Below are 23,434 nucleotides of genomic sequence, written 5' to 3'. Positions count from 1 at the left end.
GACGTTGTTCAGTTAAACCTCAGCATTCATGTTGCACATGCCATATATTCACCTACGATCCGACTTACTGAGTGTGTTGTAAGCAGTTATTGTAAGATCTGTGCACACTTCTTGGAATCAACCTTTGTAACTGTCACACTGCATATCAGAGATAACAGCAAAACGGCATCCGGGTCGCTTGCATGAATTCTTCGTGAACACGGCGACGTAAATTGTTTAAAAGACCCTAGTAAATAGATGAAAAAACAGTAGACCTGAGACGAATAGAGTGGGTGATACAAAATGTTAGGATAAACTAAAACTAGCCTTGACGTGAAAAAAACCAAATAGTAAGCTGAGGCAAAACCAGAGTCAACTATTTTTCGTGCCTGCAGATAACCCTCGTGCTATTGATAGAAGAAACCAGACAAGTAGTGAATAGGTATTTATTTAGACCTTCGCGCAGTCATAGTGGAGCTTGGGATTACTTGTTAAGACAAACAAATCCTCTCAACATTCAATATAAAATAATAGGAAATATAACGTCTTTACAAAATAAGGAAGTGAATGAATACTTGAACTATACTGTTTTGACATATGCTTAGTTGTTTGTGGTCAACTTTTAACCAACCAACCTAAGCTGTTACATATCAACTTAGGTAAAACTCAAAACGGAAGGGATTTTCCTGAACATAAAGCTCATGACAGATTTTTTGGATCAAAATGGTATTTAGGTTGCGTCAAGACATAGCAAAAGTTTAAGAAATGAAATTCACGTTAGGACTAAGCTTCCCGTTCGTAAGGTGCGTGTATATAGTATCGTTTTACTTCTCCTTCTTCCCATTCCTTTTATTAGATTCCCCCATACCCATTATTCTTCGCACTCCTCCATCACAGTGTGCCAAACTAAAAGTCGAGGATGATGGGGTGTTGGGAAATATAGTGTGCAGAATGAAATGTAATATAACTTGTCATGCACGACACGCAATATAGGAAGACTCGACATGATCTGAACAGCACACCTCACTGAGCACATTCAATTAGTTGTCACGGGTAGACTAAGATCAGAATAGATGTCTCCGACCGAAAAAGGACATTTGCCACTACAGTTCGAATTGTTTGGGTAATAAATTTCTGCTAGTTTGATTCACCCAAAGTAAATGCGCAGTACATAATGCTAAACCGTAACCAAACTATTACTATTACTCCCATTGTGTAACACTGATTCAGGCCTTTATTATTCTTATCACAACTAGTACATCTGTCATCACACTACCAATTTATACTTTTCACTTATTATACTTATTTATGTAATCTATTCCGTTGTTATCATTGTCGAGCGATCAAATAACGTAAACGACATCCTCACTAACGTACCGAAAGCAGGACACTATATCTCCGTGTTCTGTCAGGAATACGTGTGGTTGAAATATACTAGATTATATAGGTTAAGAACTCTTATTGTTTTCGTATGACTCACCTGCTAGAAAAAGACCTATAATTACCCTAAAACAAAACGAAATTGGCTGATTTTATGTTATAGCGACCCACATGCAATTGAGTTTGTTCACATTTATTTGATCAAGCCCTCTTGTTAACTTACTTGACAGAGAGAGTCATTCGTACTAGAACAACTTATCTTATATCGTTGTACCTTTATTATTGTTGTGCTTGTATAAAATATGTATTCTTGAACATTGCTTACTGCCTACGCATATATTCATTCCGCTAGCTTTATTATTAGCTGCTTAATTGATTTGATGATCCATTCATTTCCTTATATATATACATGTACATTTAGTCCTATATACACTCTCGACTCGCTGACTCACTCATTCGCCTCTCTGTTGCGTGGTCTGAGCTATATGCTAATAAAACTGTAGACGCTGCTTCTCTTTGCCTTCTGATTTCAAACACGGTTGAAGATTATATAATAACGGTTACGAGGGTGATTGGTTAACGAAGCACAGCCACTACAACGTAAATAATCTCAGCGGTAGTGTACTCAAATTTTTACGATCTTGATGATTATACAAGTTATTGTGAGGTGATTTGCAAAACATTTAAAAAGTAAATGAGGCAATCAGAAGTTAGGACGTGACTTTTACGTTTTTACGCATTTCTGGCAAGTACTAGGACCTCTTCTTCTCTTGATTTATATAAACGATCTTCCACGACAGGTATCGTCTGACTTACTACTTTTTGTTGATATTGTGAAACGTTGGAGATATACGCAACCAATAGGATATGCTGGCACTTCAGGAGGATCTGACTCGACTTGGAAGTTGGGCAGATGATAACGGACTTACCCTTAACACTTCAAAGTGTAAAGTAGTCCATCTGAGACATGTTGCAGACTACAGTTACAACTTAGGAAACTCCTCTCTAGGAGTATCCCAAGTTGAAAAAGATTTAGGAGTGCTGGTGTCCTACGATTTGAAGTCTTACGCTAACTGTGACAAAAATGCCTTTCAAGCGAATCTTGTACTGGCAACATTGAAACCCATTTTTGGTCAGTTTGACGGGAGAACGTTTCACATAATCTTCAACAGTTTCATGCGTCCCCATTTAGAGTATGGAAAAATAGTATTTCCTCTCTCACTCCAAAAGGATAAGAACACTCTGGAGCGTATCCAAAGGCGAGGCACGAAATCAGTTCGGGGACCCAAATTCAAGCCTTGTGAAGAGCGCCTCCATTCACTAAACTTTTACCCATTATAGTAAAGGTGTCTTATAGGTGACCTTTTAATGGATTACAGTGTCCTTAACACTTCTGGACATCCCCTTAAACACCTACTTAAGTTTAGCTTCAACACAAACCTTAGGGGTAACGCCCAGAAAACTGGAGATACAACATAGCAGAACGGACCTTGGACACAGCTTCTACTCCTTAAGAGTAGTCAAACGCTTCCCACGAGTCCTTTGAGAGGAAACTTGACCTATTCTTAAGGACTAAGGATAATAACTTACTATGATTTGCCAATTTCGTTTTTCCTCTATTATCGTTAATATACCTAGGTTCCTGCCGGAAGGTATCAGTGATCCACTGATACTAGACATGGAAGCCCGTTAAGCGAAAACTTCTTCTATTCCGTCCAAATCCATTTGATTCACTTGTAGCAATTCAGCGTTCATTTGGAGTGTTGCGTTACAGATTATCAAGGTAACTAAGTTCTTCGATCTGGTGTTTGGTCACATATTTCTTTCGTAAAATGTATGTTCCATATTCCTAGTATCTCTTAGTGTTTTCAAATCCTAACTTATGACTTGAAGACTTTTGGATCATAAATGTCTCAATTTATTAGTTAAAGAGAATTCATGAAGAATTAGTAGTAAAATTGTATTATTATGTTTACGATGTGTCTTTGAAATAATTCTCTGTTTGGATCCATTCGTTAGTCTGAACATCCAAGACGTTTTTGTATTTCGATAATATAAAATCCTAGGGGATTTACCAGGTTTCCAAAACCTTCATTTTCTCTTCCATGATTCCTTAATATGATCAAATATGTACTTTCATACTCATTTGATGTATGTGTGATTCGCGAAATCAACTAGTAGCTTGCGCTTTCACTCAGAGCTAAGATATTCATATTTTTTATTACTATAGCAATCGTATGGGATTACGTAATCCCCCTGTATGAGCGATAAATAAATCCAAGAGATAGATTTTGTTTACATTGATTTTTATCGCAGCTATACTGTAAAGAAAGAATCTAAGGGATTCGTCACTCGATTGATTCCTAAGGCATTCATAACGTCTTACATTTATCGTGGTGAACTGTCAGCCGAGTTCACGACAATCAGTAGTCCTGGATAGAAATCGAAACAAATTTCTGATTTTCATTTCATTATAAGACTACTACTGGTAGTCAGTTTACCCAATTATCTCTTAAGGTTACCATCTTTCTACGGAGGAGCCCAATCGATGTAGAGTTTACAGTGTAATTTCGCATCAGTAATTCCTGTTCACTTTAGTGTGTGTTGGGTTATGAAGGAGAGAGTGCACCAATTATCCCATCTTGGAACACCGTCATGAACAACTATGTCATGTTTTACATACCTTACCAACATGACTTTCAAACGGAACACTACTTGTAGTACTGGGTTGAGAATTCAAGCTGGTGGTCATTCTGTAACATGGTACCACGAAATCAGTAATAACCATGATGGTTTAGCGTCTTCTGATACTCCAAGACGCCTTAAATGGGTTATTGAAAGTTGTACAGCTTACTATCTTAGTATGATATCGAAAATAACTAATAGAAGACCATATGTTAACCTCTACTGGCCTCATTGTTATTATGTGGCGCATATGTATTTGGTGCCCCCTTGTACCAATGTTTATGTGTTTAAACAAGTATGTTATCTTACTGCAAGGTTATTTGTATTTCTCATCACCAATGTGTTTCTTTAAGATAAGCAAAATCTTAGTTGTATTGTTCGACATGCTCCTATTTTCTATCCAACTTGTATGTATTAAGTTGGTTCTCGCTCAATTTAATTTGGAATGAACTTGGACAATAACTAAAGTTCCCTAATTGAAAGCGTCAATTTAGTTGACAATCCTATAAATCTTTGCAAAAATTCAAATATATGCCTCACTGATACTCATAAACACGTTACTATAATTTGGAAAATTAAGTACTGACATTGGAATTATGCTGTCTTCCACTTTTTTTCCGTTACATTCAGCTTATCCAAACTGTTGTCCCATCCCGATAACTCCCCCAGGCTTACTCGTCGCTTCAGCCTGGAGGGTGTAAATAAAACCCTTGTTACTTTTCCCTCCGAAGCACTAAGCGATCGTCCATCTACACAGTCTATATCTGTTCTCGATGTTTACGACATAGCTGCTTTAATTGGTAAAGAATTTGAGTCTATCATTGATAAATATGGGCCGTACTCAGTGTCCAACTTAATGCCTAAAGTGATAAGCGTCCTTGAAGAATTGGAAGATTTCGCAACAAAGTTTGAGTCTGAAGGTAGAGAAATTATTACCCTTCAAACTGCCGTACACCGGTTAGAACTTGAAAAGTTGGAACGTAAAGAAGATCAAAAGAGGCATAAAAAGGTAGGTTTACGTTCTTTCCAATCCTTACAGCCGATGAATAAGTAATTGGGCAATTTAAAAATCCTGAGTGATTCAAAAGAATGAATATTACATTCTCATATTTTTATTATTTCATTTCGTACGTATAACTGGACTTTATATGGTGTTAGATAGATCACGATAATTGGCAATGAGCTTTGAGATTCACTTATGTAACTCATGACTCAGCAATATAGGCTACCTGTCTGTTAAACAACTGTCTACCACAGTTGGTTTTTTACAGTTGTTTCGACGTGCTTCCTTTTATTTGGTGTATATAGGCTTAATAATAAGCCGTTACTAAAGCATCATGAATAAATCCTAGGAAATCATGTCAATGAAGATTTCTGCGTATTATTATTGTATATTGAACTGATATCAAGAAGCGAACAAAAGTAAAATTATTGATCTCCTAGTGTTCTAATCTCTCAGTTAACACGATTATATTTTTATAAATTGTTGTTAATTATTTCAGTATGTAACTCTACTGTATTCTAGTAATTATTTCATTCATATTTGACATGTATTTAGTGTAAAATCAGTTTTAAGTCATAGTTGGTTAAACGTCTATTAAATACTAAAAAGTTTATTTATATAAGAAATTCTATCTCTCCATAGAATATATATTCTTCGCACTTCGGCTGTCTCTCTTGATAGATAGGGACTAGTCGAATATTAAAGACAGTGTTGAAATGAGATTGCGGACGTCCACTAATCCCGTTCACTTATTTCGTTCATTACTGCGTTAATATATTTCGAACTACGTCGTGGTAAGGTCCAGGTTATAACTAATGCCACAACATAGACAATGTTAGATGTACCTCAATGAAATCTTTATCATCAACAGATTGATTAGGTATTATATTCCTATTGCTATAACCAACTCGTATTTACCTATTTAATCAAGTGAACAGTGAACTTTGGAGAAATTATTGAAAATCCGATAACCGATGTTATTATTTATGGTAAAGTGAAAGCATTTGTTGGCTGTTTTATTAAACTGTGTAGTTTGCTATTAGAGATATAACAAATTATATTTGGTTCCCAGTCGAGATTCGTACCAGATTTATGCCGTCATTTAAACTGCGAATTCCCACTTAGTTACTTCAAAGTAACAATTCCTTCAATGAAATTTAATGCTTCTGTCTATATTGTGAGGTCGTGTAAGACGTATCGTATCAGTAGCTTTTTAAATGCCTTCCATATGTTGTGACACTTAAAGGCTTTTTACCAGGAAATTTCGTTTTGTTACAAGTATATGTGCATTTCTGAGTATCGTTAAAGTGCCGTTAAATTATTGCTCGTTTGGTATCTAATATATACACAACTCTAGTGTCAGGAACTGTAAATCTGCTCTTAACACCTTGTTTCAAGTAATCAGAAATTAACTTTTGCATAGTATTATAGCGAATAATCAAATCATTAACCTTTAAGTTGTATTGCTAAAATTTGATTAAAGACAAATTTCCTTGTCATTACTCTTTGAGGAGCTGGAACAAATTGAGGAGACATGGCATTCTGAAGTTCAGGAACTTTCCCAACTAATTGAGAAGTTAAAAGAAGAAAACAAACAACTTAAAAATGCAATTGAAGATAATGAAGCATCGACTAACCATTCACCGATTCCAGCTTGTTCTGCAAGTAAGGTCATACCCTTAAAGTTTCTAAAAACCCATAATATACATGTGTATTTATAGATTTCATTCTAACTTGCCATTAACTACGAAAAAAAATTCACACTATCCTCTAAGTTGTAGCATCATAAACTTGCTATGTAAATATAAACTTAATATAACTTTTGACTTATCTCAGAATCCTTCTAAATTTATAAACCCAATTAGAAGTTGATATTGACGATAATTATCGGAAAATTTTGGATCCCATTATTTCAGCCTTAATTTTTGACGCATATCTACCTGACTTAACGCACTTATAAACATATTCTTCTATAAAAGAAGATATAATGACAGTTCATTTGAGTGTAAGATATCTTGCTGGACTCAATGAAGTTTTATTAAATTGTCAGTGCCATCCACTGATTCGTTTGCTTTCAATGAAATAAAATGGCAGTGAGTCGTTGTGATGCTTGGCTTGTCTGGACCGTGCATACAAACACCGTTCTTAAATTAATTTAAATATTTGCACACTGACTGAATCTATTTAAAGAATAACTGGAAACCAGAGTGTATTAAAAACGTTTAACTCAATTCTTTGATCCAGCGATGATGAGTACACATGACTATTTACTGTGAAACTTGAAGGTCCTAGGTCCCGTTCCTTATTAAGTTGTTGGTACCCACTACTGAATTTCATTGTACTCTAGATTGACTATCCAATTTCTTCTGCTTTTCCATAGTTCTCTAAGTGATATCCGCTCATGATAGAGGTTAACAAAAAGCAATTAGTATTTACAAAAATCCTATGTTAGTGATTATATTTTAGCTTAGTAAATTTTACTGTACTAAACTTATTATAAATACTTAAAAATGTTAGAGACTTTGGATGAAATGGCTCAAGATAGTTCTCAATGGCCCAGGTGCATTCGTTCTGTCTTCCCTGAGTCTTGAAATCTCCATTTACCTTTTTCTATTTCTATGCATAATCTTTTCTACCACTACTGATGCTGCTACTCTATTTACTACTTTAGAATCTTCTTTGATATTTTTGTCTCCCTGTGTAGTATAATAAATTGAACGAATGCGCATGTGTGTAAGGCTCTACGTTGCACATGATTGACTCACTCAGGAAGGGGATTTTACTGTTCTCCATTTCGTTCCATTGTTCAGCATCCTTATTTATTTATTTACTCTCTAGATTCTACAAATGTCGAGGAAATACAACTTATGATACGCCTTAAAGAAGTTATAGACCGTCAGAAAATACTAATTCGTTCATTACGTCAACAGCTTACTCAAAAACATGTTGATTTAGATGCGGTACGTATATCCTTATTCGTCATTATTCTTGTTTTTTAATTACGTTTTAATAACATTGTATTTAAAAAACTGTGATATTGACCAATCTTCAAACTACTGGACACTCAGTCATTAAAAACTGATTCCTTATTATCTTTGAAATTTGATCGCTGAATCAACGGGTGTCAACACTGATCTATATTTTCAAACTTTGCTCTGGAATTTTCATTTTACAACATTGTGAATGACTACAATACGATTATGTAACCTTAATTTGTGTATTTGGTCGTTATAAACTAATAATGGACCTATTTACGTACCAAGTTCTTCCGTTCCAATTTTAAACTATTTATTATCATGATTATTACGGTTATGATGCTAAGTATGTTATCAAGCACTTAAAAATGAAAAAAATTACTTCCATTTTTCTAAACAAATTGTGTTAAACATTTAAATGATTTCAATAATACCAATGTACTACGTGTACGTACATAAGATTAAAAGTAGTGATGGCAGTTTCAGTAAGTAATGTCATCGATCTTTGATCAGTGAGTTACAGACTATAAGCCTCATTACTTTTACTTTTAGTCAACCGCTCTATTTTATTACTCGCTCCTACACAAATAATATGCTTAAAACTATGTACACAAATCTATAATTAATTGTTAATCTGCATTTGAAAATCAAATATCTTGTATATTAGATTTCCTTGTGTTTTACGAATAAATAACATAGTTATCTGTTAATTTTGTGAATATTGGTGTGAAACTAGTCATCACAATATTGGAGTAGTAAATGAATGCTCGTGTCACGAAGTTTGTTTCTTCGTGAATCATAAAATTCCGAAGTCAAATATAGAATATAAATTTGTCAAACAAGGACTTTAATTAACACTATGGATGATAAATATTAATAATTTCTTGTAGATTAAATGGGTAGCTAATTAAATCATAATCTGTTATTATGGATCTCGGGTGACAACATGTATCTAAATCGCTCATAATAGTAGTGCAAATGTATTCTTTTCTTCGACAATGTCTTCTCTGGAATACTAAGTTTCAATATTATTTTGTGATTTTCTCTGTCCAATTTGAATATTTCTCTTCAAACTAAATACATTCTTTATGCCTGGTTTTTCTTTAGTATTGAAAATAACATTTATAGTTATAGTTTGTTAGTAGTTATAGATTCCGGTCTATTTATGTGCTGAATTAATTTAATGAATTTCCCCTATTTAAATGTGGTCATACTATTTCATGCACTATTATTTCATTCTCTACATGTCATATATATATGGACGAGTTGCCTTTTTAAAACAAAAACGATAAGAGAGTTGAAGGGTCTAACGTCTGGGGGCTTTCAAGTAAGTGTTGATTAACGACAACAAAGATAGATGAAGTGGGTTTGGACAAAAGCAAAGTATTTTAAAACGAAAGGCTAGAACTAATGTGCTCTGTAAAATGTAGTTTTTATAACTTCAGTTGACATATTTATTCGACAGATACTACGCAAAGATTTTAAACCGTGTTGCATTTCAGATCTGTTCTTGTTCTTCATTTCACTCATCATTTTTATATGTATACGTGTATTGTTTATGAAACATCCTTATCATGTCTTTTCTTAAAAATTATCATTTTATCTGACTTAATCTCAAATAATTTTTATTCATCCGTCTACTTCTACCTTTTCCTGTTTTTTGTTGGGTTTAGTAATTCCTAGAGATTCTTTCGATTTAAGAATTTTTTTAGTCACATTGAGAGAACATACGAAAGTTTTACCTGTCGCCAGATACTTATTCAACGGTTAAATAGAGGCGCTTATTGTGAAAGTCAGTGATCCTGACTTTAATCCCTATGACTAGAATAAAACATTTGTCCAGCTCTCCTTCTACTAGGACTGATATTGTTACTGCTTCTTCTATTCTGGTATTTGTCCTAGTAACTTCATCTCAGTATATTGCTGTGGTACAAGAACTTGAACTGATGCAAATAGTTGCTAGGTTTTACGTTACTTATGACTAACTGACAAGTGCTCCTTCAGTTTTCATTAGTTGTCTAACTGTTTTCATTTCATGTTTGGTCATAAATTTTCTATTTCTGTTTTTCATTTTTTAGATTTCTCACTTGTTTTATAGTTATATATAAAAATTCAATTCCCACTGGTTATTCCAAACTGTTTTACTTCAACAACAAACTAAATAAGTTAGCCTTATAATTCAGATTTCATATCTGCATATAAATTCACCTTCCTTTCTATTTTTTGCTTATTGTTTTCATGTTAAACAATATCAACACGCTAATGAGCATTTTGTAAATGACTTTTTATTTGCTTATTTTACTCCAACTTGTCGAGAATATTACATTTCATTTTGCCGACCAAAATACTAATCTGATGACTAATTACTGCCAGTCCTTTATTTATTAGTTTCGAAATAGAACGGTGGCTCAATGGTTAGGACATCTGACCCTTAGCCATCAAGTCGCAGGTTCGAACAATATTCCGCCTACTTCAGTCTGGGAAACCGTGTAGTATCACTCTCTTTTACGTTTGCAGCGTGGCTCAAAACCAAGTACCTAGCAAATAAGTTGAAAGGAATTTACTAGTTCCTAAATTACGTGTATTGTTATTTCTAGTAATTCTCTAACCTCCAGAAAGGAATATATATTTCAAGTTATATGTCTTGGTTCTCAAAATATTTAGTTAGAACTGGGATGGATAATGATTTACTAGTTTTATGTCGTCGTTGATGTTTTAGTTGGTCTATAAATTTATTAGAAATTACTTTAATCTCTCCGAAACTTTTCCCTACAATGGCCTGCGTTTTTCCTTAATGGACTGCCTTCTTTAATATGTTGCTTGCCTCATGTTTTCCAAAAATAATTACCGACTGTATATTTATAAACTAGCCGTACATAAATATCACCTTGTATAGCGATAAAAAAGAGTCTCTTGCAAAAGATTACACTTTAACTTCTTACTGTGCGTGCGTGTCCATATTAGTTGAAGTGTTGTTGCTGTAAATCTTGAGCTTGAACTAGGTTTGTATAGTCCGCAGAATTTGTATTAAATATCTTCCTCATAAGTACAGTCAGTGCACATTAGCGGTCAAATATAATGAATTTCTTAAGTCTTGGCACACAAATATAAACTCAGTTGCGTATCTTGAGTTTCTTTGGTTTTGTTTACTAAGTATAAGTTGATTTAATCAATTTGTATGTGATATATGACAGGTTTGTATCCCAATTCATTCAAAATAGTATTTGATTCCTAATGGATGCACAAACACTGCATCGTTTTAACATACCACACTTGATGAATTTATGAATTAATGCTTTTTATTTTAAGATTTAATCATTAATTTTTTGTTATTTGGTTATTTGGGACGCTTTTACTAAATCATTGCCATCAGACCAATGATATTCGAAGATATCTAGGATATTGTGACGAGTATTTAAGAATTCTTACGATCTGTCAGTCAGATTCATACACAATTACATGCTTCTTAAGATTGATCCAACCAGCTGTATATATATATATATATATATATATATATATATATATATATATACCATTCTAGGCAGGATACTTGAGTTTGGATAAGTGAATAATTCTCTTACTCACAGTATGACGCCCACACTCTCACCTAGATCACGACCTTGAGCCAGCACATGATTTGCCTGGAATTCAACCTAACAAAAACATTTCAACTATTTCATCATGCTCTACGTAGATGGTGAAACTTACCCTATGTAATAATTTTATAATTAGTGTCCGGAATTCTATTTTTTGCATCATCAAAGTATAAGGAACAATATTCTTGAGAAACTATCTCTCTTGACCATAATGCTTAATTATTAGTTTGTGAAAAATCTTCGCATGTAGGTTCCTGTAAATAGTAATGAAGTATTTATTATTTATTTGTTTATTTGAACACATAAATACTGGTACAAGGGGGCACCAGATACATATGTGCCACACTAATCTCACTTGATTTACGTGAGGGCTGTGATACTGCCCGGGTGCCCAAACCGAACCAGGTGGTTTTCTTAAGGGCCTACACCCAGAGCCTTCGACCTAAATGTCTGATCCACAAGGCAGTGAAGCATCGTAAGGAGATGCAGTCCCATGGTAATCGGTGACCAACGATTGGTTCATACGCCATTTGTCCCTTCAGGATCCTGGAGCCCATGTACACCATTGGTTTGGAATCAGGGTTTTCCAACTCCCCTTGGTGGACTCTCCATGTCCACCTACTCGATTAAAGCGTCAGACATTCGCTTTTCGTCCTCTCAATTTCGTAAACAATACCTTTGCCACGAGAAGGCAGTGAGTAGGACTCCCCTGGCAGAGGCTATATACGCGTGTCCATGTTAGAACATTTCGGGAGAGAGAGAGAACGGACTCTCCCCACCTTCGTCCATACCAGGGCATTTAGGGGCAAATGAAGACGAAATAGAGTTCTGTAATTTTAGAAGTGTGTACACTTATCCAAGTGCATTACTGTTTCAATGCCAGATTGGTTATAAAATTCGAGTTTGTGCGAGTTATGTACTAATAATCTTACATCATACCTGGAAGCTCGAAGCTTTTATTCTCTCAACAAGGTCCTCTTCATGTACTCGCTTCAGTCGCTAAAGCATTCCTTTTTGCTTTTCATCTTATCAGCTCTGAATGACCATGGTGCTAATTAAAAGAAAGAGGTGAATAAAGTTTGAAACTGCTAATTATGAGATGTGAAGTGAATGGTGTAGGTGTATGAGCTAATTAAATAGTGACGAAATTTTTGCTAGATCTAAAAGTCAATTTTAATTTCGATAAGATCAGAGAGAATTCACCTCTAAGGAACTCCAATATAAAATAAATATCAGTCTGGTACTCTCAAACACCCAATAACACATCAAATTCTTCAGTCCCTCATTAAAATTCTATCTTTATGCATTAGTATACTCTTTTATATGTCCATTATTTCACAAATTTTCACCACTTTATATTCGTTTCTTTTTAACTCTTGTCAGATGCAACAACAAGCCACACGTTTAGCCAAACTAAATGCATCACTACGTCGTAAACATTTTGTCAGTAGGCAACAAGCAGATCAATTACGTGAAGAGAAGCTAACTTTAGAGACACAACTCAATACAAAAGATCAGCAAATTAAACAAATGGAAGAACATATCCATCATAGTAATAATAATAGCAATAATACCGAATCATCTATTTGTATTGATATGTCGAAATCCTTGATTGCTGAATTGATATCTCCAGAGACTCCGGTAAGTAAACCTCTCTTTCTACATATGTGTTGATTTCCCCATTAATCTCATCAATTGTTTATTTTTATCATAGGGTGTTGTCATTGCTAAGGTCGTTGGTTGAGGTTGACTCTGGTTATACAACCACTAAGAACTAGGAAGCACTGGAAAACTGTCCTGTCTTAGTATGTAACCCGTCAGCGATGATCATCCATGATTCCACCGGGGGACGAACCCAGAGCCTTGGGGCGAGCACTTATTATCATGACCACTGAGCTGTCACTCAGCGGTTTACACATTCCTCCAATTTCTCGGCTTTATAAATGTGTAACGCAGTAGCTATATACAAGTTGTCTTTAGGGCAGACTATCAGTCATAATGTTATAATCCGATATTGATCTTAGTTGATAATCATCGATTAATTAGTCTTTAACAATTCTAGTGAACAACTTATATTAAATTGCCACAAAGATACTGGGTCAGTTAAGTTTTTATAGTCTACAAAGTTATTTATTTTATACAATTCTTACCTACGGATATATTAAATTGATAGTTTTTCACAAGTGGTTCATATCATAATTAACTGTTAAAATTAATTACCATCTTCCTATCCAGAGAGAGAATCGACTTTACCAATACACCTAAAAATTCTCATTAATTTTCTCCCGAAAATTATTCTTTTCTATTTTCTGGCAGAAAAAATGATGTTAGGCAATCTTTGAATTAGAAACAGTAACATCGCTGATATTAGCTTTATTCAGTAATAATCTATTAATCAACATTCTTAGTATTTCAAGTGATAAGTGTTCGGTTTTGCTCCGGATGGGATTATAGCGCTCATCCAACTGATGAGTTTTGAAAGCAGCACATTACAGCTAAATTTCCATCTTTCACCATAAAATTATTTTCATATGAAATTCACCACCTTAACTGAACAAACAGATTTTTTTGAGTTTAGACAAAGCCAGAACAAACATAGATGCAGAATAATATGAATTCATTATATTCCGTAGTTTCTCATCAGCTGCTTACAACACAATATGGGGTAAGATATGGCGTGAAACAATTGACGTAAGTGAATGTAAAGAATAGGAATGACAAAAATTATCAATAATAATTATATATATGTGTGCAAGAACAGGTCGGAGGTCATTTAGTGTTAGAATAAAAAACATGGGGATGGGTGATGTGATAATTGAGTGAAGTTCAGAGACATAAAATAAATTGTGCGTTAATTTAAGAGGTAATGAAAGGTTTGTACGAGAATCCTGGGATTAAAAAAACCCTGATAAGATGGGTTGCGTAATAATTGAACAAGATTTGAAACCATTAAACGCAAACCCCTTTTTATCTATTCTGCTTAAATTGTTTTGTTTGTGTGCCTAATATGAACTGCTTTATTTGTTTCTAAACAGCCTCCACAGTTAACAGAGGAACAATTAGTTAAACAACTTAATGCTGAAGGCAAAATGATTATTGATGGTCGTAATCCAAATCGTCCTCATTTCACCCTTCAAGAACTTAGAAATGTTTTAATCGAACGTAATGAATTAAAAACACGTCTGATTGAGGTTGAAGAAGAACTATCAGTTTATAAAAGAGCTGGGTACGTTATCATATATTATTATTATCACCATTATTGTTAAAAACATCTGATTACTAGTTGTATACTTAGATCCTAACTGAGTAATTTAAATCACATTCAACAATCATACTTCAATACTTTATACGATCTGAAATCGATTATATCTTTGAAAATTGCACGGTTTGTAACATAAATATTATGTTGTTAAGTCTCTCTCTTGCTTTCACAGTGTTCGATATCTTTCAATTATTTGTTTTCGGTGCAACTATTATTTCCACTTGTCGACAAGTGTCACTTTAAATCCAGTTATATTATGTTTCATTATAAGTATGAAAATAAAAATGTATAGTTTGGTCGTACAATTCTTACTCAGTTTATATTAAAATGTTTGTGCTGTTTCCCCTTTTTTTCGAGAAAAAAAACACTTAAATTTAACAATTTTAGTGTACTATATATATTACTTATAATTTGTAATAGTTAATACTAAACTGAATTAATTAATAGTGGAACTTCTGTACGAAAGAAACTGACTAAGTAATAAAGGCGTGTTTGAAATATATCTCTATGATTTCTATTACATTCCAAGGTCTGTTTGTATTCATTTGTTCTGCGTTGAATAATTATTTATTTAAAAACTTTGGAGATTCCAAGAATTCATTCTTTTGTGTGGTTGATATAGAAAGATTCTCAATATAATTTACGGTGTTTTTTTCTTTAGTATAACGGATTTATGAAGTAAAGTTTTGTGTACTTGATTTTGAGGCAAATAGTTTGTATAAGGGCCGATGTTACTATTTGATTGCACAAACTGAAGTAGGCAAAACAGGGTTTAAGCTTATATCTTACTAGTTGGAATTCAAGTTCTTTGACCACCAAGCTATCGCTGTACCTGTTTTCAGTTCAATAGAAAAGAATCGTTTCTGATTCTCACACAATTAACAGATACTTTAGTTAGTCTAACTCAACTTTACGTTGTCCAAATTACAGTCGATTTTCGTGTTAACATTGACTACTGTTTTGGCTCCTCAGGTCTATGAGTAGCCTACATATTCTCGAATCTCATCTCAGTGATAATTAGAAAACTATATCATACCGGTTGGTATAATATCCTTTATCCACTCTAATCCTCACTGAGTTATTTCATGTTTCATATAATTTTCATATACGAGAAGAAATCTTGCTTTTGGTAAAGGTTATTCAGTAATATAAAGTGCACTGTGTGGTCTTCGGTAAAATCTGCAACTAATAGAAAATAATAAGTATCAATACATAGAAATTTCGATCATTTTCCGGCGTATATAATGTGATTTCTTAGTTTGCGAATCATCACCACTGGTGTAGTTGTAATTTTTAACCTTTATAGGTGTGATTAGATATAACAACAAGTGCTTGACTCAAAAATTGAATAAACAACATTTCTTCAGAAAACTTTACTGTGATTGATTAATTAATTTATCATGAATAACTCATCTCTTTATATGAATATGCTTCATTCATCAGAAAATCTACATCTCACTCTGTCAAACGGTGGTAAGTTATACTTCCACTAATCTATTTTCAGTGTGGTACTAACTTAACCAATTTTAAAGCTTCGGACCTATAATTACCTCTCTAGGTTTCATATATATTTCTACACTACTAATCTATCAACTCGTCTAGGCATAGTGTGAAGATCATGTTCTAATCAGTGATGGTGACATCTTAAAATACTACCGGCTTCAATACCCTGATCACATCTTACACATGTCACTAACGGCTTTCTTACTGACTATCACTTGCTGATATTGGAACTGGATAGGAAGTATGGGGAGGGGTTAGTTTTTTTATAACAGATCGATCAACAAATAGAATCTAGTTTTGGTGTCAGTATACCAGTACTTTCTCGATGGATTCGTAGAGAATGTACAATTTACTACATTAATATATCATTAGTCTTGGTTCAAATAACAAGCTAGTAGCGATCCAACCGCAGTTTTGCTGTCTGTTATGAATATGTGTAGTGAGATATCTCTTTGAGATCAATAAAATCTATCTTCATCCCATTCTTATTTAACATATGTTTTATATTATGGTTATTGTGTGAATCAATTTTTCGTACTGTGTCGAGCTCTTTTTTTAAGTAACGGTAAGACTTTTAAGTTGGAATGGGTATTTATCAAACAACTTGTGTCGTTCTGTCATTTGTTAATATATCACAACTCCCTGGATGTATGAGCAAAAGGGTTAGTAAATCTATTGTTAGATGTATAGGCGAAACACGAACAGCTTGATTACTCGAGTTTCAACTTTCAATTGATGTGTTTACCATGGATGTAAGTGGAGAATTTGTAATTCACTGTATCATATACGAGACGTACTGAAGTGCTTGTGCTCACTTAATTTTGCGTCGTCGAATGGTTATCGTCTCTAATATGAAAATTTCAAAATATTGATTTTTACAAGGGTAAAGCTATCGTATAGATATGATCCAATCAGAATCAAAAAGACGACGTTTGAATTTTTGTGTTAAATTCAAAACGAATGGCTTATATCTAATTCCAACTCTAAATCCTTAATTGTGACCTAACCCTAACCAGAAACAATGTACGGACCCTTAGAAATCTGTTTGCATCTTTATAATCGTCTGAGAAGACGGATAATCTATATCTATTTAGAATTTCAATCTCATTGTTTTTTGGATTTATAGACAAGATAATTTGTAGAAAACTTCAATAGGTTCGATAATTATGTAAAATCTGTTTATCTATTTTATCATCTATTGCTTATTTACCACAAACCATTCATGTATAAAAGCTGTTTTTCGACTACCTCACAACTGACTAAAATTCGTCTTGGTTGTTTTAAGCTCGTCCTTATACCATACTTTTACAGTTACAACCTCAGACTAATTTTACAAATCAGTGATTTGATAAAATCACCTTGAATTTGTGTGCTGTGGTGTGAACTGACCGCATTGTGAGCTTTTACAATTTGTTTTCTATTACTGTTCCTTACTGTCTGATGAACAATTGCCCTATCATCCATTTTGTTACCTAACCATACTTTAACACTGCACTTTTTGCGTAACATTGAATGCTCATTTCACATTTGAAAATAATGTAGGTAAGTTTTCCCATGATACGATAATGGTATTTTGTATGTGAACATGAGAACTGGATGTTTTAAATTTCTAGTGACATTGTATGTTGGTTTTACTCTTTCAAACTGAGTTTGCTTATTCAAAATTGTTTTAATAATAAGAGTAACATTTCGAAATGATAAGCATGTAATCAATACTGTAATCGTTTAACTCAGATTTCCACATCTCATTTAGGGATGCGTATGACCTTCAGAAAATTGTGATCACTGATGAATATTATTTTTATTAGCACTATGAGTATGGATTGTATTGATGAATTTTTCTTGTTAGAACAGCTTATTATGATGATGTATTAATTGGTCTAATGTTTATGTAAAACACATTTTCCATAACGATGTTTATATTTGGTATCATAACCGAGGTTTGACTTGATAAATTTAAATAAACTGAGTGTTAGGTAGATTTTTATTAATCAAAACAATATAATAATACATTACAATTGTACTATTTTTATTATATTTATAGTAGTTTTAATGAATTGTGACAGACAACAGTAATCAATCTGTTGTTCATACATGTCATGACCTATGAAAGTTGATGGGATTCGTTGTGTTCATGAAACTATAATTCCCACCGAATGATTATTTGTGCCCATGACCTAAGACCACCGAGAGAGTAAGATTGATGTTAAGCATATAATCACATGGACTAGTCACATGGGTACTCCTCTAACTGTAACCGTTCTAGTGTTGTTGATGTTTTTGATTTCTGATGAAGGAGGATAGTTGATGATGGTACTATCAATGCGATACTGTAGAAGAAAACCTTACTTGAAAAGTTAGCCACTAAAAGTCATTGAAATAATTGAAACTGTATTTTATTAGTTGAAATGTCTTCGTTCAGAAGAGTTATGACACATGTTAAAAGCGGAGATTCTTCGGAACTTTGGTGGAGTTTTGTTCTCTGAGCTGGATGGTTTGGTCGTGGTGCTTTCATCGTTCTTCTGAACGACACCATCAGCACAAACTTCAAATGGAAGTGAAGTGTTTGAATTTCTCCATATGTGTTTCAAAGCTTGTTCTGTGCACCTCGATGTTGATTGGTTCTTATTGACCTTAAATTTGTCATTGTTTACTTCTTTGTTTTGGTTGTCTCCCATTTGTTTGATTTTTGTTCTTATGTTTGTGCATGATTTTTCTGATTGGTTGATAAATTGGATTGATTTCAATATGCTTGTTGATTGCTGATTGACCTGAGTGCCAGGCTTCTAAAAATTCTCTGGTGTTTTTGGAGTTTCCTCTGTCTAAGATTTCCACATTTTTCCAATCGAATGAGTGTCCGCAGTTGTCCACGTGTATTGATATAAGTGAGGAGATATCACGCCGTTTGACTGCTAATTGATGTTCATGTAGGCGCAGGTGAAGGGGGCGTCCGCTTTGTCCGATGTAGTGTTTTTCGCAGTTGGCACAATTTATTTTGTAGATGATGTTTGATTTGTTTTCCTTTATTATTTCATCTTTTGGTTTGCATAAGATTGATTGTAGTGATTTTGTCGGTTTGTGTGCCACACCTATCCCGAAGGTTTTCAGCAGTCTCGTTACTGTTTCTGATATTCCTTGTATGTATGGTAGGGTGATCCTTTTGTTGATTTCTCTGCTTGACTTGAGTTCTGATGCTGCGTGCGGTTGGTACTTTTTGATGAAGTTGATTGGGATCAACTGAACGAGAAAGGTTGTATTCGGAAGAGGTGCTGTTGTGCTTTGTTCACGAAGATGAAAATGCTCCACTCATGTAAAGAGTTGTTCTGATTTTATCCAAGGAAGCACGAAAAGCACTTGTAGAATGGGAATTTCGTGGATCCAGAATCACCAAATCATTCTTCAAAACAAAGAAGGAGCGAATTACAATGAATGTTATTCAGTGTTATACACCCCACCAATAATATGAACAAGGACGACAAATATCAGTTTTATGAGAGACTGTATTCAATCGAAGAGAAGTGTCCAGGAAAGGACTTGATCATTTTGACGGAAGACTTAAACACCAAAGTCAGAATTGACAACACCGGGTATGAAGATATACAAAACTATATGAATTTCACCGTATCACACCACAGAGAACCAGATCGATCATATTTACATCACTGAAAAATGCAGAATACCACTGGAAGACATGAGAACAAAGAGAGGAACTGACATAGCTTCATATCACCACGTTGTTGTGGCCAAGATTAATGTAAAGCTAAAGAAAGATTGAAGAACTGAAGAAACAACCTTAGAAAGATCCAATACATCTTTCTTTCGAGATACCCATAAACTCTATGAATCGAAGAAGAGGAAACTACTATGACGAATCCGAACTGACATCAGCTAATTCATAGCAAAATGAACAGCCTATAGACAAACGGTCAGATGAATTAGCTATCATCGCGTTTTCATCAATATCAGATAATCTTAGTGTTAATGTACACGTTTATCATAATAAACTATGGGATATTAACGATTATTTAAAAACTAATGAATATTCATAATTTTTTTAACGTCAATCTCATAAATTTTGTTTATTTATACATCTTTATTCAATAAACATTTTATCTCAATTTCTATCATCCTATTATTTGTTTTAATTAATGATATCGTTTGTTGATTGTTTCGTTTCTTTTATAGTATTAATATGAATTCTGTTAACGGATACACATTATTTTGTAGTTTTTCTTTACGCTTCATTAAGCTTTTTTTATCCTCATGTTTGTATGCACGGTGTTTATTGTATTTGTTAAACAAGGCAGTTCACAATTGAATTACAAATCAAACTTGGTTTCAGTATTAATCTCTCTCTAAAATGAATTTTTTAAAATTCTCATTTGAATTGCAATATACTGTAGTGAACGAAGAACACAAGCGGGGACAACGGAATGTATTTAAACACAAAATTACAGAACATCTTAGTAAAATCTAATAACCATACAGTAAATACTTCATTTGCAAAATGTCAATCAATTGTCTCAAACTTAACTGTTCCTTCTACAAATGTTAATCAATCGTCTCAGAATTCACTGTTCATCCATTTCCACAGCAATAATTCACTGTTCTCTTTCTCTTTCCTTCGATCTTCTTAACCTTCTGCCGCTAGACACTTAACTTTTGATTGATGGTACATACTATTTATATCCGTCGACGTCGGTAGCACACACCACAATACACCATGTGTGAAAGATGACTACGGAAAAAGTTATCACTAGAATGAATTCTGATCCTTACTATTTAGATTTCTGTCTTTTTCTCTCTCAAAACTTTTCTTCTTTTTTACACTCTATTGACATCGAATTATATGTTTTTGATATTAATTAATTTAATTTGAATTAATAATCAAAACATGTTATCGTTACAGTAATTGTAGTAGAAATGTTTTGTTTTTTAATATATATAAGACTTTTTTGATGGATGTGGTAAACATAATGTGAAATTATCGATATTTTTGGAAAAAAAGTGTCCTCGAAGTGATTTCTCCAAAGATCCAGCAGGATGCTGTGATCGAAGGTAATGAGTAAGAGATATCACAAATTTAGTCCCTTGGGTTCCAAATCAATCAGTGTTCGTACTCTCCTTAAGCAATGAACATCCTGTGTTTGATTTCATGTCTTCACTCTCCTGAAGAGTTCTAAAATGGATTCAGTGGTTGATTAACTGATTTCAGCTTGTGATAAAAACTGAAATGAAGTGATAAAATTCTTCAAGGGATTAGTGATTGCAACATTCAATTTTTATTATGGATTACTATTCTGCTTATAAATAACACTGTTTTGTTAGAGAATTACATTAGCAAATGCTTAATATTCCTCTGATTTAGGATTTTAATGAGTATAATAAAAGATGCAGGGTAGAAAATCCTATGATAACTGTTCCGAAACACGAAATCTATGCATTCAATCATTCCTTAGTGTCAATACGGGGTTGTGGAAATTGTTGAGTTTTTGATTGTGATCATGAATCTATCAATGTTAGATCACCATTGGAAACCTGGAAGCACTGAACAGCCGTTTCGTCCTAGTATGGGATCCCTCAGCAGTGCGTATCCACGATCCTGCAGACGGGATTCAAACTCAGGACTTCGGTCCCGCGCGCGAACGCTTAACCTCTAGATCACTGAGGTGGCATCCAATGGTGTTAATGTCTAACTTCAACAAATTCACGATCGACTCATGATCTCAATCAAAAAATCAACATTCTCCACAACCCTATACTGATAATTACTATGTGCTCACTAGTGACTAACTTCGAGAGGTAATTCTCAAAGGTCTAGTGAGAAGACTTGACAAGTGGAGCTAATCCGTGTCAGATGTGAGGCATTTACCCACCGAAGACAATGGAAAATTGTCGCGCGATTCCATGGATTGGTTGAAGTAAGACATGAACACCGCTGGTTGCTTGCTCAGTGGTTTAAAAGTTCAGTATTCGCAAGCGAGACTAAAGGTTCTGTATCCGAGTTCCGCGTGCGAGACCGTGGATGCGCACTGCTGAAGTGTCCCATACTAGGATGGAACGACCGTTCAGTGGCTTCAGGTTTTCAATGGTACTCTAATATTGATCGGTTCATTCCTTAATGGTTAGATTAGTATGTAAACAATTCCCATCTCTCGTTTCATATTGTCCAGAGTGAGAGTAGTCGGTTGTTAAAGACTTTCTGCTCTACCACTCAAACCTTTTGCATATATGCTACCATATGGCCTAAATGATTAATCATCACCCATATCTAGCGTTTTCGTTAATAACTAACACTTTCAATTTATCGCTCATTGATAATGTCATTTATGGACAGATTTAAGATGTAAGGATTAGTTGACCTCTAAAGAAAACTTTTTCACATATGTGTTTGTAGTACCAATTACTTGTGAGAAATGTCTACATTGAAGATTCATTTTTAAGTTCGATGTCTAATTAAAATCTTTCATCTTACAACTTTTATATGTTTAATATCCAGTCTTTTCCAGTTTGTTTTATTGAAAATTTCTACGGATTGTCTTACGGTACTCTTTATATATTTGACAAATATAAACCACTACATTAATGTTCATATATTTAAAATTATGAATTCAAATCATGCAATAAGACATACTTGAATTTCCAATCTCTCATTTATTTTGTTTAATTGAATAATGTCACACAAGTGTATAAGTCGAATCTTTATTGCATTGTTTTCCATCTTATTGTAAAGTTCTAGGAATATAACATTGAATATTCTACCTACAGAATATAAACTCTTTTTTACAGTATTTCAAGTTATAACTTTGTATATAGTTAAATATTAAAAGAAATTGTTCTTAGGAATTATTACAATTTTTAAAATTGGAATGAGTTTGATTAACTTAATGTAATTTAGTCAAAATTGGTAACATTTATCAAATACTGTATATTTTCATAGGTGATATTATCTAATTGAGCAATAATAATCATCATTGATATACTATAATACATGAATTTAATTTCATAGTTATTCACATGATTTATGCAACATTTGATGGATGAATTATAC

General features: G+C 33.7%; 1 protein-coding gene across 2 annotated transcripts in view; it reads left to right on the top strand.

Moving 5' to 3' along the window:
* Positions 1-2,774: 2,774 nt before the first annotated feature.
* RILPL1_2 (RILP-like protein 1) overlaps positions 2,775-23,434 on the top strand; it is a 45,567-nt gene continuing 24,907 nt past the window's right edge. The window contains exons 1-7 of one of the 2 annotated variants that reach the window (XM_051215872.1): positions 2,775-3,142; positions 4,675-5,053; positions 6,559-6,712; positions 7,886-8,007; positions 13,002-13,259; positions 14,654-14,844; positions 16,324-16,353. In XM_051215872.1, the coding sequence (XP_051066416.1) occupies positions 4,901-5,053; positions 6,559-6,712; positions 7,886-8,007; positions 13,002-13,259; positions 14,654-14,844; positions 16,324-16,353 (908 nt within the window). In that variant the 5' untranslated portion in view covers positions 2,775-3,142; positions 4,675-4,900. Of the gene's footprint in view, positions 3,143-4,296; positions 6,713-7,885; positions 8,008-13,001; positions 13,260-14,653; positions 20,396-23,434 lie in introns of those variants that run through there. The other variant, XM_051215873.1, reaches the window with a different exon arrangement.

This window comes from Schistosoma haematobium, chromosome 4, assembly GCF_000699445.3.
Source record: "Schistosoma haematobium chromosome 4, whole genome shotgun sequence".
NCBI lineage: Eukaryota > Metazoa > Platyhelminthes > Trematoda > Strigeidida > Schistosomatidae > Schistosoma > Schistosoma haematobium.
The sequence above is the reverse complement of the archived record's forward strand: the minus strand, read 5'-3'. Positions and strand labels throughout refer to the sequence as shown.